Here is a 14,589-nt window from a genome sequence, read left to right as displayed (position 1 = left end):
ATATTAAACAAAGTAATATGCTAATAAATATTTTTATTAACAATGTATAATTACTAAACATTGGATAATATAATAAAGAAATATAAAACAAAAAAGTTCTTCAATAACTATATAAGTCTTTTTAGTTTAATAGAGATTTTATTATTGGGTATATCGTATTGACAAATAAGATGATAATTTAAATTTATTAAAGTAATACGATCTAATATGTTCAAACAAGCCCGATTAGGATTTAATTTAACTAATATTATTTAATACTGACCGCGCATCGCGCGGGTACGACTACTAGTTACAAAATAACAAAAAAAGAAGTTGTTACGTCTATATATTACATCAAACAAAATAAAAAGTTAATAAATATTAGATTATATCCCAAAAAACAAAAATAGGTTGTCATATGTATAAAAATGTTAATAACTACATTAACAACTTATTTTACATAATATTCTGTGTTGAAGTACGTACCATCTTTGCTTTTTGGAGCAAATTGGCTTAGTCGTATCATATATATTTCAGGACGCATGTTAATTAAATGTTGATTAAGCTTAGAAACAAGCATGAAGATGTACACATCAAACAAAACTATAGCTGCAGAAAGAGATTTAGAGGAACACAAAAGTAAATAAAAATTTACCTAAAACCGAAAACCTCCTAATTAATGCCCATTTTTATTACAGAAATTTGTATGTTTCAAGCTCCTGATTACATCAATGGGATCTTATCATATTCTGTATTAATTCTCATTTTTTGAAATATATAGAAATACTAGAGTATATGTATATTAGAAAGAGTTCAATTTAAATACACGTCACGTGTGTAAAGAACTTATACACTGTCATGTTATCTTTACCTGTCGTAGCATGTAATATATCTTATTTTTAAGATTACTCATCCAACATTTTAAGAAGGCTTATCTGTAAATATATTCTTTGGGTGACTTAATAGTATAAAAAGTTGACAATGTATACTACTTAAAATCTATTAGAGCATGAGAAAAGATGTAAGCTTAGCCTAACCCCTTTATTACTAGTTAAAAAATGAACCATCAGCAGAAACTGGACTAAAGGCTTTTACTTTAGGGGCGTGCATTTGGATCGGATATCCGAGAATCCGAACTGATCCACTTTATTTGGATTTTTGGATCGGATATGAGTTAGGTTTTTTAAAAGTTCGAATATTCGGATCGGGTTCGGATTTGTATAATTTTAGTCCGATCCGAAATCCGAGTTATATGGACATGTATAAATATTAGACTTACATTTTAGGGTTAAATCTTCTCATTTCATGATTTGCCTCTCTTTAGACTCTTCTTTTCTTAGTTTATATCAAAGTCTCTCTCTAACCTCTCTTCAGATTCCTTTGTCCGCTTCTCTTAAGTCTTACCTGTGTGTCTCTCATTCTTAGTCTCTCCTTCTTAGTACGGACAACGATGCCTCTCCCTCATTAGACATATTTTTGAAATTTCAATTTATTTTATTTGCTATGAAACTTTTGTTTTGTCTATTGCTACGAAGACTTTTGTTGCCTTTCAATTTAATAGAATAGTGAATATCAATAGCCTTAAAAGGTACAGTAGCCGATTAGATTGTTAGTAGTCTTAATAAGGCGTACAATCCGATCCGAAAATCTAAAATATTTACCCGATCCAAACTTTAAAATCTGATCCAATCCAATTGGATTCGGATTGGATTCGGATTGCATTTCATAAAATCCGAAATCCGAATTTACAATGCAAAATATGCTAAATCCGATTTGATCCGACCGATGCACAGCCATATTTAACCTAACACCTACCAAATAGATATAATTACGACCAAAATATTATTTATTATGCTTTATGGCATTTTGAATGGTGTGCTACTTTATTATTAGAATTTTTTTTCAGCACTTTAATTGTAAGTTGTAACTACTCACTGTTTGTCATCATCTTATGTTTGAAAATGAATTCAAGTGGTGGAGAAATTTTATCCGATCCACAATATAGATAGATATATAATTTCTTTTTAATGAAGACCTACTCTTAGTGCTACCCTACATTATTTAGCAACAAACTGAAATATATTTGTTTAACGAATAAGTGAAACTAAAACATCAACCACTTCATTTTCTATACAATTATTTGTACAACAGGTACATTATCATATAAAACACAAGATAATCATGTTGTCAATATATGTAATATAAAGTGTTTGGATACCAGATTACAGTTCATAATTATAAAAAGAATGTATACCGTAAAGTTGTTTTTACAAAGTTGCTTTGACTCTATAATAGATCTAATTCAGTGAAGTTTTCGTTAAAAGAGATGCCAAGCCACTATTTGTTTAGAGAAAATCAATCAAAACAATTTAAATTAGGCAAAGTAGTCGAAAAAATGTAGTATGTTTTTTGTGTATATATACATTCTGTATGTTATAAACATAATTTATATATTTTTTCGTCTACCAAATATAAATGGTTTCTGGCGCAGGCTAAAGTGATAATACCCCTTTAAATTATCCAAGCTAAAATGGTTCACATGCTTGCTGAATCATTGGATAAATCAAATATAAAACTGATCATCTGTGTAAAGTTAGAAAATTTGATCAACGAAATGTGTCTCCGATTTCCAAACACTTGTCAATAGAATATTTTGGGTAGTTAATAAGAAAGCCATCATCTTATGTAGTATGGCCCAATCACTCAATGAAGTGCTACAACTACTGATGATAGGCTATAATTGCATATTTTAGTCGCTTATTGCACTCGAATTTACTGCACTTTAATTGAGTTTGCGCTTTAATCGCTAGTGTTTTGCACTAATTGTGTGTTTTATGCCTTGTAGGTGTGATTTCGAGCTATATAGATGTTATGGAAGGAATATAAGTGATTTGAAGCTTTGAAGTCTGAGTAAAAGATCAAGGAATTATGCCGGGATCGTGTTCGGGGGTCAAATTTGATAATTAAGTACGAACGAAGACTTGAGGAGGCATATTGCGCACTGTCTAGTAAAATAGACATAACTTTTTTCTCAGAACTCCATTTGGGCTCCACAATATATGGTTGGAAAGATAATTCAAAGGGCTACAACTTTCATGTTTTACGTTTTTCCTAATTCCAAACAGAACAGGGTGAAAAATGCGGTCGAAACCGCGACCGCGGCAGAAATCAGAGAGCTTGTCTGGCCGCGGTCCTACCGCGTTTTGACCGCGGCCGCGCCCCTCCAGGCGTCAAAAAGAAGTCCTATTTCGCCCGGGACAAGTTTATTTCGGCCCTACACTATTCCAACTTGTATAAAAGGGGTCCTAAACCTATTTTGAAGAAGAGGGGGGACATATTTTGGACACAAATTAGACCTAAGGAGGCGGAGAGACACTACTTTAGGGTTAGACAACACCCTTGGAGGCAAGAACACATTGGGAGCAAGGCGGGGAATTCTTCTACGAGTTTTTTCCTTCCTCTTCCTATTTTTCATTGTTGGTTATGACTTTTAGTATTGTAGTTTGACATACTATTATGAATAGCTAATTTGTTATCTAGAGTTTTGATAGAACCTTTTGTAGGATAAATTCTTGTTATGTTTTTATATAATTGAGCCATAGCCTTTTCTCTATTTGTTCAACTACGTTTATATTGTGGTTGATTGAAGAGCTCTCAATTAGCTGTGCCTATTTAGTATGCATAACTCGGGAGAGAGTGCATATTTAGGTAATTGTTGAACAACACCACTCCCAGAGTATATGAGGGATCAATAACCGAGGGTTTAAAGGCGGGATTAGGGATAACGAAGCCTTGGGTGCGATCTGAAGTGTTGTATTAAAAGCCAGCTAGCGTAGCTTGGGAGAGTGCGTCTAGTAAATTGTCGTAATTACTCGGGAGAGATTTACGGTAATAAGAGTGCTCATGATCGGTAGAGAATACTTAGGCGAAATTATAGAAGACATAGCGGGAAGGATTCCGACAATAGGGGAAATCATAACTCTAGACCTCCTTAATCTTTTCTCTAACCCTCAATATCGTTAGTTGTTAATTTACTATTTTAATTTGTTAGTTAATTAGTTAAACAGAAAAATCTTAATATCTATAAGTTAGGAATTGTTCAAGCTTGTCTTCTTGGTGATAGTGAACAGCTGTAGCTAAACCTTAGTTCTCTGTGGGATTCGACTCCGGACTTGTAAACTGGATTATATTTGCAACGACCGCATTGTCCTTTTTATAAGGCATAGTTGGGCGTGATCAACCACAATACATCATTTTCTTAATAAAAACTCATAAGCTAAGATACTAAAGGCCCTACTTTAAACAACAACAACAACAACTACCCAGTATAGTCCCACAAGGTGGGATCCGGGGAGGGTAATACGTACACAGGCCTTACCCCTACCCGAAAGGGCAGAGAAGCTGTTTCCAATCGACCCTCGGCTCAGGAAAAGGAATAAAGGCCCTACTTTAACTAAGAATCATTAAATGTTCCAAAGAAAAGAAAAAAATAAAGAAGTCCCTCCAAGGAAATTTGGAGCAAGAGGCGGAGCCGCAATTTGAAACTTATGGGTTCGGGATTCTAAATTCTTGATACTGAGTTTTAAATTAATAATTTATGCATATTCAATGAATTTCTTAAGACAAATACAGAGTTTGGGCAAATCTATTGGTTTCGACTGAACCCGTAGTTTTTACTCTCCCTTTTGGAGCAACGGTAAAGTTGTCTCTGTGTGACCTATAGGTTACAGATTCGAGCTGTGGAATTGATGTTTGCATGAAGGTAGGTTGCCTACGTCATGCTTCGGCTGGCTGCCCTTTTTTAAATCTATGCAAGATTGGGTGTGGGACCATTTATTCAAGTGGTGATCCTATGTTTTTGAGCCTTTGTGACTAGCTAACACGATAAAAATAAAGAAAAGAAAAGACAAGATTTGTAAGCATTTTGAGAGTTCTCTGTTAGTGTTGTAGGGAATTCTCCGAATTAAGATTCCTAAAGAAAGATATTCTTTCTTTTTTTCTTCAATTTGTGTACATTGGAAAGGGCCCTTAGTCGTAGGTACTCGTTCTATTTTGATTTGAATGAGCCAGGGCTTCCGAGGTGACAGTCCGGTGTACTAAGCTCCCGCTATGTGCAGGGCTATGTGTAGGGATATAAATGATGTGCAAATTAAAAATGTACAATACATTATATGAGTTTATGACTAGTCCTCCGTACATTAATTTTATGTATTTTCTAGCGAAATTACTCTTATTGTGGTTTCTTTCTCAAATTTCTGATAGTATATGCTCATTCAAGCCAAGATTCAATCTTGTCAATGCCTACACTTCCTGCAAAACTCATCACTGAAATCTTGTTAAAGCTTCCAGTTAAATCCCTGTTTCAATTCAGGTGTGTTTCAAAATCTTGGCTTTCTTTAATCTATAGCCCTGAATTTATTAAGACCCATTTGGACAAAGATGTTTACCGTCAAGTCTCCTGTTGATTCCATGGGAAAGATATTTTGTCCACCTATTTTAACGTCAAATGAAGGTGAATTTTTGCTTAAGTTTGGACCGCGTTTTACGAAGTAAAGTCCAAAGGATGACTCGATCAAATATCTAGAGGCAGTAATCTATGTTAAGAGCTTAGTTTGTCCCTTTTCAAAGGAGGGACCATGAATGCAACAACAAATGAGGCTGAAATAACTTAGATGAAGACATTAGTGTGACTGATAGCCCAGAATATTCTTAGCACAGGACATAAATAGGAATTTTTATCTCCTATAGCAAAGGTTAACACCTTATTTATTTTAAATAAATACCATTTAAAAAAATTATATCTATAGATATCTTTTAAGGTTTATAGCAAAATATTTAATTTTGGTTACCTCCTAGCCCTAAGCCACTAAATACGCTAATCAGTTACACTATTTTCTTTCTCTCTCTACTTTGATACATCCCATTCTCTTCCCCCATCCCATTAAAATTTTCGATCTCCTCCTCCTTCCACCGATTTGTGCAAAGCCCACTTCAGAGCAGGTTCACTCTCTGCTTCAGCCGGTTTAAAATCTATGGAACATTTAATCCGGTTGGTTTCTCACCAACAACAGCAGCCGCCGGTAGATTACTGCACACTTAATTATTTTTTGGGAACATAATGCGATAAGCATTTTGGCAAAATGCTCTTTGAACTTTATTTTATGGCCTTCCTAGATCAGATGTGGCTTTGTTCTTGGAATCCCAAATCTGTTAGAAGGGTTAAATCTCTATGTTTGAGTTTCGGAGTTGCTCAAGTATATTTGTCTCTGCCAACTTCGGTTTGTTAGTGGAGACAAAGGTGTCTCCAGAGATGGTGAGCCTGGAAATATGGATGTTGTAGGATGATTTTCTGTTAATATATTTCAATGTATTTCATTGTATTCATTGTCTTTTTTTTCATTGTAATTCAATGTATCTCGTTGTATTCCATGAATTTCATCGTATTCGCTGTCTTTTTTTCTCATTGTATTTCAATGTATCCCGTTGTATTCTATGTAATTCATTGTATTTACTGTCTCGCTAGATGCCATGATTTTTTAATTAATACAATTTATGTATTCAAATGTATTATATAATTTCTCTGAAGATTGCTATGTTTTTGGGGTATTTTTCGGTTGAGAATCTTTTTTGTAACTGAAAATACAAAATTTGTGTGTTATAATTGAATTTGTTGAGTTATATTAGGAGTCTATTATATTAATTGATTCACTTTCCGTTTTAAAAACAGTGTAATCCCCTATTTCACACCGTGAATACAGTTGAATACAATAATCGATCCAACTGTAATCCCATGTTTCACTCCATGAATACAGTCGAATACACTCGAATACAACAACTGATTAGCTGAACTTCCCTAATTCACGCCTATTTTTGCTACTGTATTCATGAATACAATAGCTTAAATACATCTTATAACCACATAAAAAGTATTTATAATCCATAATATAGCAAATAATATCTATAGATGGCTAATTACTACTAAAAGATAGTGCTTTATGAAGACATAAATATTCTTGCTAGAGTAGCCCAGAATACAATTTGACTTTTGAGAAACGTCTCGTAGATTCAGTCAGTCATACATTTTTATTTCTCTAGAAAATTTTATATTTCTGGTCCAGTCAAGAAAAATATAAAAAACATTCTCATACTAGGATCAAGCAAAGGTTAATTACAGACAACTTGAAGAATTTTAAACAATCTCACTGGTTTGGTATGGGAAATTGAAAGTCTCAAACTTTTTTTTGATAGTATCAACTGAAAGGAACTTTGAGCGAACAAGCTTGTCATCCTCCTTGTTTAATACTACTATATGAAGGAGAAAGAAACTAACTGGAGGAATTTGAAGTTCATAATATACTAAGAAAGACTTCTTACTGCAAACTAAAACCCAGTTATTTTTTCACAAATCATATTTTCAGAACAACTTTTTGGGGGGAGAGCCACTTCAACTATCCATTGCAATAATATACTTAAATTACATTACACTTTACAAAAACCAGTTTTTGATTACTTTTACATCGCCCCACCAATCCACTATGCAAAAGATAAAGGAGTCCCCACTATCCCACAAACAAAATGGCAGAATCATAGATAACTTTGAAAAAGCTGCTCACCTCATCCAAAATGATGATAATGGATTGGGTGCTTTTCAGACGTTTACCTTTGTCCAAGGTATGACATCATGCCTTGTTTGACGAAAACTCCCGAAAGGTAATAAAAGGGGCCAATGGTTGTGCTAAAAGCAAAAATTGGGGCATCTGACAATGATTGCATTGCCACCAATTGCACAGGAAAATACAAGTGATAGTAGGTAAGGATACAAAGGAGGGTGGAACACAAGGCTATTAGGAGTTCTCAAAGGCACGTGCAACAAATTGGAGGTCTATGACGGGGCTGCCGGTTCCGGCTTGACCATTGACGGGTCATCCGGTTGCTGACTAGGATAGATAAGTGCAGCAAGTGATATGGGCATGATGCAGAGGGATTTGGACTGAAGGTATTGCATGGCTGCTCCAACATCTTCCTCCATGAGCTTAGCGACCTCTTGTTCTGTGTCGACATTGGACCACTTCTCCCAGATATGCTGGTTGGATCTACTTTCAGCACTGTCCCCCTAAAATATAAGAAAACAAAAGGATTTTGAAGCAAATGAAGCAAATCTTGAGTTCGAGCTAACCCTGTTTTTAGGGTCTCAGTAGAAGCAGGATTCATTACCTCCACAGATTGCAACGGAATGTCAGCAACAAGTTGTGCCACTGCACTGGCTCCTCCCAGCCTACTCATGCTCAGTACCTTTAGGCAATTTTAATGCACATCATTTACAGGACAGATACAATAATGAAAACTGGCAATCAAAAACCAGTACGAGACTATGATGGCCAAGAAATCCCAAATACGTTGAACTGACAAAGAACAGAAAGTGGGAAACTATAGAACCAATAAGGAGGCTATGGCATGCATCAAAACCCTACGTCCTCCATTATAGCCTAAAATTTCCATATGATACAGCAAATGACGTACCAGAACATGACACTAAAGGCTACTAGGTTGTTGAAGTAAAGCAATCACTTGGGACTCTGTTATGCAGGGTCACAGTCAGACGAGATATAAGTTTCTCACTGAAGCAGCAACCATCGCTCGTGAGGTTGTTTATATATAGTAAAAATGAAGACTTTCAACTGTTGTACGAGATTCCTCCTTCTGCTATTTTCTTGTACACATCTGACATTCCCTTCCTCCCCATTTTATGGAACTATTTAAAACAGAACCAAATAGTTTAGTTTGGCTAACATAGTATACTAGTAATAGAGCCTATTAAAAGAATAGTTGAAAAGTTAGTTCAATTGAAAAAACATTACCTCAAAGTTAAAATCTGATCAGTTAAAATGATTTGAAAAGCTTGTCTAAAATATATAATTAGCAGAAAGATGTCAAACCCAAAATAGTAAGCGAGTAGGTGGTAGAACAAGCCAGGATAAGAATTACTTTCAAGTTATCCAGGTGATACAGAAATTTAAAATAAATAAAAAAAGGTGATAATTGCTTATTTGCAAACTGAAATTAGTACACACACAAAATTGTTAACCTGTATTATCTCTCGAAGAAAATTCTTTTAAACAAGGGTATTATCTCTCGATATTTCCTATTGAAATCAAGCTCAAAAATGGCGCAAGGTACCGCAACCATTGCCTAGAGACGATCAGATGATGTTGAAACAATCACCTTTAGAGAAATCAGAAATCAAATGATTTCAAACCACTAAACCCCTCAGAAAGAAGGTTTCTAGCAGAACATGATGATCGAGTTGAATAAGCTATCTCAGAAGAACAAGCTGATCAACATAAACTCAAGATACTTAAATGGAATGGATAAGACCACACGAGTAGTCGCACACAGATTGTGAACTTCTATAAATTATAATGGCTCCAACAATTTGATACTTTGTAAACAACTCTTTCGTTGTAGAGAAATCAGAAGCCAAGAACTTAATTTGCTCCGGAACATGGTAGGAAGAGTGATTGACTAAATAAGCAATTAAGATGAATGTTATTGCACGTTACCTTAACTTGAAGCCTTAAGAACTTCACATAGTCCAGAATCTCATCAAGCATTGCGGCCCTATCGGTCTGGTAAGAGAGAAAAGAAATAAAATCTCAATACCTAAAGCAGCCACATCTTCCTAATTTCATTCTTCATGGAGGGGACTGTTCATATTAGATGCTGAAAAAACAAAGATGAAGTCCAATTCCGAAAGTCCCATTCAAAGTGAAAATTAGCAATTAACTGAATCCCACAAGTCTAACTAATGGAGAATAGTAAATTGAACCATCAGACAGCACTCTACTGCAAGTAAAAATTTGCCTACAAAATTTGAATGATCCTTTTTTGATAAGTTACAAGATGTGAATCATCTTTTTCCTGCTTTTTCTTTCAAGCACTGGTATTTTATGGTCATGATGTGCACCAGAAAGTAAAATTGACGTTATCTGTAAACATAAGACTTCGTGTTTTAATGAGCCTCAGTATGACAATGCCATGAGTAAAGAAACATACTCGCCACTAAAATAAGAACTTGTTGCCACTAAGAGAGTGAGACACACCTTATTGCAGCTGGGGACAAGTTCTTGCAAAGCCTTTATTCTTTCTGATATCCTCTCTCGTCTCAACTGCAAGGGATACAAATCATTACTCAGCACTTGTTTCTAGAGAACTCTAATAACACCTTGTATCATACTACGCGATTCACGCTTGTCCTTATAAAGCTTATCTACATAACATGGTATATCAATCTTATTACCCTCTCAGCTATGCTATGTGGATCTGTGGCTTGTCCCCTCCGAGCTCGAACCCTAGGACGAATTGCTGGTGGGTGCGGTACAGTTACTGTTGTGCTTGTTGTTGGTTGGCCTTGGAAAGGCTGAAAGAAACCAAGAGAAATTATTAGCTCAATAAATGCAGTAAACGTCACACCCCTCATTGACAAGAGACCGTGTTCTTCTTAAAGAAACATAATTCAAATCAAAGTTACCACGTCTGAGTCATGCAACTAATTAGACTTCAAAGTAAAGAGAAATTAAACGGAATACTGCATGCAATTCCATCCTTCAACAGTGTTTTACTGTCTTATAATCAAATGATATGCTTCAGCTAGAAAACAGTTATTGTTAACGCCAATAGGCTTTACTCATAGTCAAGGAGTATTAACATTGTCTAAATAAAGATTATGGACTTAGTGCTTCAGACAACTGACTGGCTACAAATTTGGACATGCATTTAGATTTCAGCTTATGAAACTTCAATCATTTAAGCATAGTCTACGAAGGGCTCGAGGACAAAGTTATTTCTCATAAAACATCAGAAACCAAAATCCTTAACTGTTACTGGAGATTGCAATATGCACAAAGTCAACAAGGAAACAAAACTATGGATCGAAGATGCTGGACAAATAACAAGCCATATTTATAACAAGCGCTTTTTAAAGACAATATTTAGTAACCATGCGACTTAAATTTTTTTCCAATTTTAACATTCTTCAAAACACACTGAATCCTCCATTTTCACCAGAATCAATATCAACTCTTCATAGGGACCCCCTCCAAGTCACTATAAAATCATAGTACACATAACATACCAAAACCTCAAAACCTATCATAATCTCAAAAAAATGAATCAACACATGAAATGAGCTTAAATTTTACATTTCCATCTATTATATCGAAACATTTTCCGTATTAGAGAGTAATAATGAGCAATTCTAGAGACAAAATTGAGGGCCACAGATACTCTTAACACGGTGTGATATTGATGGCAAAATAGCACAATTTTTCCCAAAAAGTCTTACACGATTAAGAGTACACCTTATATGTAGCTTCCTAATCTTTTCGGCTACCAATGCGAACAATTTGCAGACAGGCAATTTTTTTAGCTTTAATAAAAGAAATACACACACACAAGTAACCTGGATATGGTGAACAGGAGGCACAGCGTGACGAACTGCATGAGATTGCAAATGTTCTAGACCAGCATATAAATTCCCGATATTTATTCCTTCTCTTTCCTGCAAAAAATAACCCAAAAAAAATTAAGTTAAATATTCTAAAATTTGGAAAATGCCAAAACGCCAAAAAAAAAAAACTTACATGCTTCACTGCATAAGCACCAGCATCGCTGACGTCATCACGGCCGTTATCCAAGCTAAGTCCCAACGGGAACAACGGTTGCTGTAGACCAGCAGCAGCAGCAGATGCCGAAGTGAACGACGTCGTTTCTGATGAAGTTCCGACGTCAGCTACCGGCGGCAAGCCAGCGTAGGAAGGAATCGCGAGAATTTGCTCGAGGAAATCGTCGGCGTAGCCCTCCGGTTGGTTTGACGCCATGCCGGAGATTATCTCCGGCGAGAAAAAAAGGTTTTTGTCCGGCGAGAAGAAGTTAGTAAAGGGTTTTGAGGAACGGAAATGGAATGGAATGACTGTTTTGGCTTTTCGTGCTTTTGTGGGCATGCGTTTTAAAAAGTGTGATGATTTTTTTGGATGGTTTTTTTTTTTTGCGGGTGCCCCCTGAATTTTATTGTAGTATTTATATCTGCCTCTATAGTTTGTAAGGGCAAATTGTTCATTATTCTTACAATAGGTCCAATATAAGAAAATGTACACAATAACATAATAAATACTTTAGGGTCGTTTGGTACGATGGATAAATAAAAAATAATCTTTAGTACTGCCTTATCTTTTATTTGGTTACTAATCCAGTGATAAGTTATCCCAAGATAAAAAATAATATTGTACTTGAATAACTTATATATGCTAGAGGGTGAAATAGTAATCTCATGATAAGTTATCCCTTAATAAAACAGTAAAATTGACAATCCCAAAATTAATACAACATATCAAACGGTCAATAAAAATAATATTCGGATAACTAATCCTAGCATAATTGTTCCCCGTATAACTAATCTTTGCATAACTTTTCTTCAAACCAAACGACTTCTTTTGTTTTATTTTACAGACTGGTATTTTGATTGAGCATGAATTTTAAGAAAATCATGACTAGTGTTATAAATAGAATCCTATTTATGGTGAATGTCCATATTTAGAGAGATTCTAGGGTTCATTGCTTGGTGGCTAAGCCACCCTCTCCCTATAAATAGAGGGTTTTATTCCATTGTAATTCATCCCATATCAATAAGAATTCTCTCACTCTACTTTTCTCTGCAATACTCTTCTTCTTCTTTTATTATTTTATAACACGTTATCAGCACGAGACTCTAACCAATTGAGTAGAAGCTTTGGGATTGATCATAATGATTGTCAATTATTCCATGAACTTCCTTCATGATTAAATTTTGGATTTAAGGTAAGCATTTTACTGTATTTTTCTCTTTTATTCTATACTTTGATTTTAAATACAAGCAAAGACAACAAAGTTTGGTTATAACTCTAATGGAGTTTGTAAGAAATTATAACCACCTGAAGTGGTAAAATTTCTATGCCTCGCCATGATCAAATTCATGTATGATTGTGGGCAAAGAATTGAAAACCCGTCCCATTGAATTTGCTCCATTCTCATTCCCTTAAGAGAATGTGATAGCAATATGTGATAAGTCTGAAAGAAGACAAAATTATTACCGTGAAGGTATCAATGGATGTGGACGTGGCAATAGACGAAATTATAATCGTCATCATTTGTGGTAATGAGAACAATAAGGATTCTCAAAATAATCTTTCACTCTGTGAAAAATATTTGTCATCGATTTGATATGAGATTTCATAAAGCACATATAGATGATTATGGCACATTCATGATGTGAATGTGACAACATCTGATTTATGAATACATATTCATTCTTCAAAGAAAATGAACGTGCTAGTGGTAGTGAATATACCGCACTCACCTCTAAAAGGAGGTTTGAGATGATATAAAAAAATAATGTCATTATTATGGCATGAATGGCCATTGGTCACGTACCTATTGTACGCCAAAATATTTTGGTATTGTGATTGTTAAAAGACAACGGTGATGCAAGAAACAGATCTTGCATATAATTTTGACCATAACCATAATGGTATAACTTTCTCTTTAAAAGAGATATTCACCATATGGGTGTTGATGAATATGTGGTACTACAAAATTAATTGAGAACTCTGCAAGAGCCAATTATACTATTTTGGAGAAACATAATTAATTACCAATAAGGTATTGTGTTGTAGTAAGTCTCAAAGAAACTTATTCAGTTTCCAAAGTATACACGAAAGCGGTTGATTATATTGAGACTATAAATAAAGAAAAGATTTAATATCTTCTATTACTACAACTTGTAGCGAGGTAATATGTATGTGAAAAGCTACCCGCTTTATTCTCCAATTTGTACTACATAAACAAAAGAATACCACAATGATGTGGATATTTATTGATATAAAAACCCATATCATAATAAACTTGGAGTTTATTCATAATTGCACACATCATGGTGTAAACCTAAAGTTTATCAATATTGATAATTTATCCAGTTGGCATAATTGGTTTAGCCATGTTAATTCAAGTATGATGTGCAAAAATAAAAGAGAATTCGCATGGGTAAATATTAAAGAACTAGAAAGTTCTTTACGAATTCTCTTACATTGTTTGTTCTCATTAATTAATAGACCAATTAAAATTGGGATTGAATCCCATGAATGCTAGAAATATCAAAGGTGAATATGGGCCCATTCACCCGCCATGTATACCACATAAGATGCATCTATGAGATGGTTACATGTGCAATTATTATTAACCCGCAACCTGGCCGGTGTGTGCGAGGTAACTTGCTCAATAATTTAATTTCGAGCATAATTTCCAGATTTCCTATTCAAGATAGTTTATCTTGATAAGTTGGTTTACATCACAGTTGGTTTAGCAAAATGATTTATTAAGTGCCTCCACTTAATAGCTAAACTATTTCTTATGAGAACAAAGTTATCCCTATTTGTTTGATATAGGTTATATACGAAAGTATATTACATTCTCCCCTCACAAGTGGTTTCAGGGTCAGGAATCAAATAATTCTATCTCATTATTATTGATGTGCGGTGTATATTTTTGATTAACACCATAAACGCACAAAGAATGAGTTCT

The 14,589-nt window shown here is 34.7% G+C and overlaps 1 protein-coding gene across 1 annotated transcript; it reads right to left on the bottom strand.

Moving 5' to 3' along the window:
• On the bottom strand, positions 7,354-11,976 carry LOC109232331 (transcription factor UNE12-like). The gene is made up of 7 exons (XM_019398062.1): positions 11,619-11,976; positions 11,438-11,536; positions 10,277-10,396; positions 10,080-10,145; positions 9,540-9,605; positions 8,194-8,271; positions 7,354-8,092 (listed from the first exon to the last, which is right to left on the bottom strand). The coding sequence occupies exons 1-7, from the start codon at positions 11,853-11,855 to the stop codon at positions 7,862-7,864; spliced, it is 897 nt and encodes a 298-aa protein (XP_019253607.1). The 5' UTR covers positions 11,856-11,976; the 3' UTR covers positions 7,354-7,861.

The sequence above is a fragment of the Nicotiana attenuata genome, chromosome 9, assembly GCF_001879085.1.
Source record: "Nicotiana attenuata strain UT chromosome 9, NIATTr2, whole genome shotgun sequence".
Taxonomy (NCBI): Eukaryota; Viridiplantae; Streptophyta; class Magnoliopsida; order Solanales; family Solanaceae; genus Nicotiana; species Nicotiana attenuata.
Note: the sequence above shows the minus strand (reverse complement) of the source record. Positions and strands in the feature narration are given on the sequence as shown.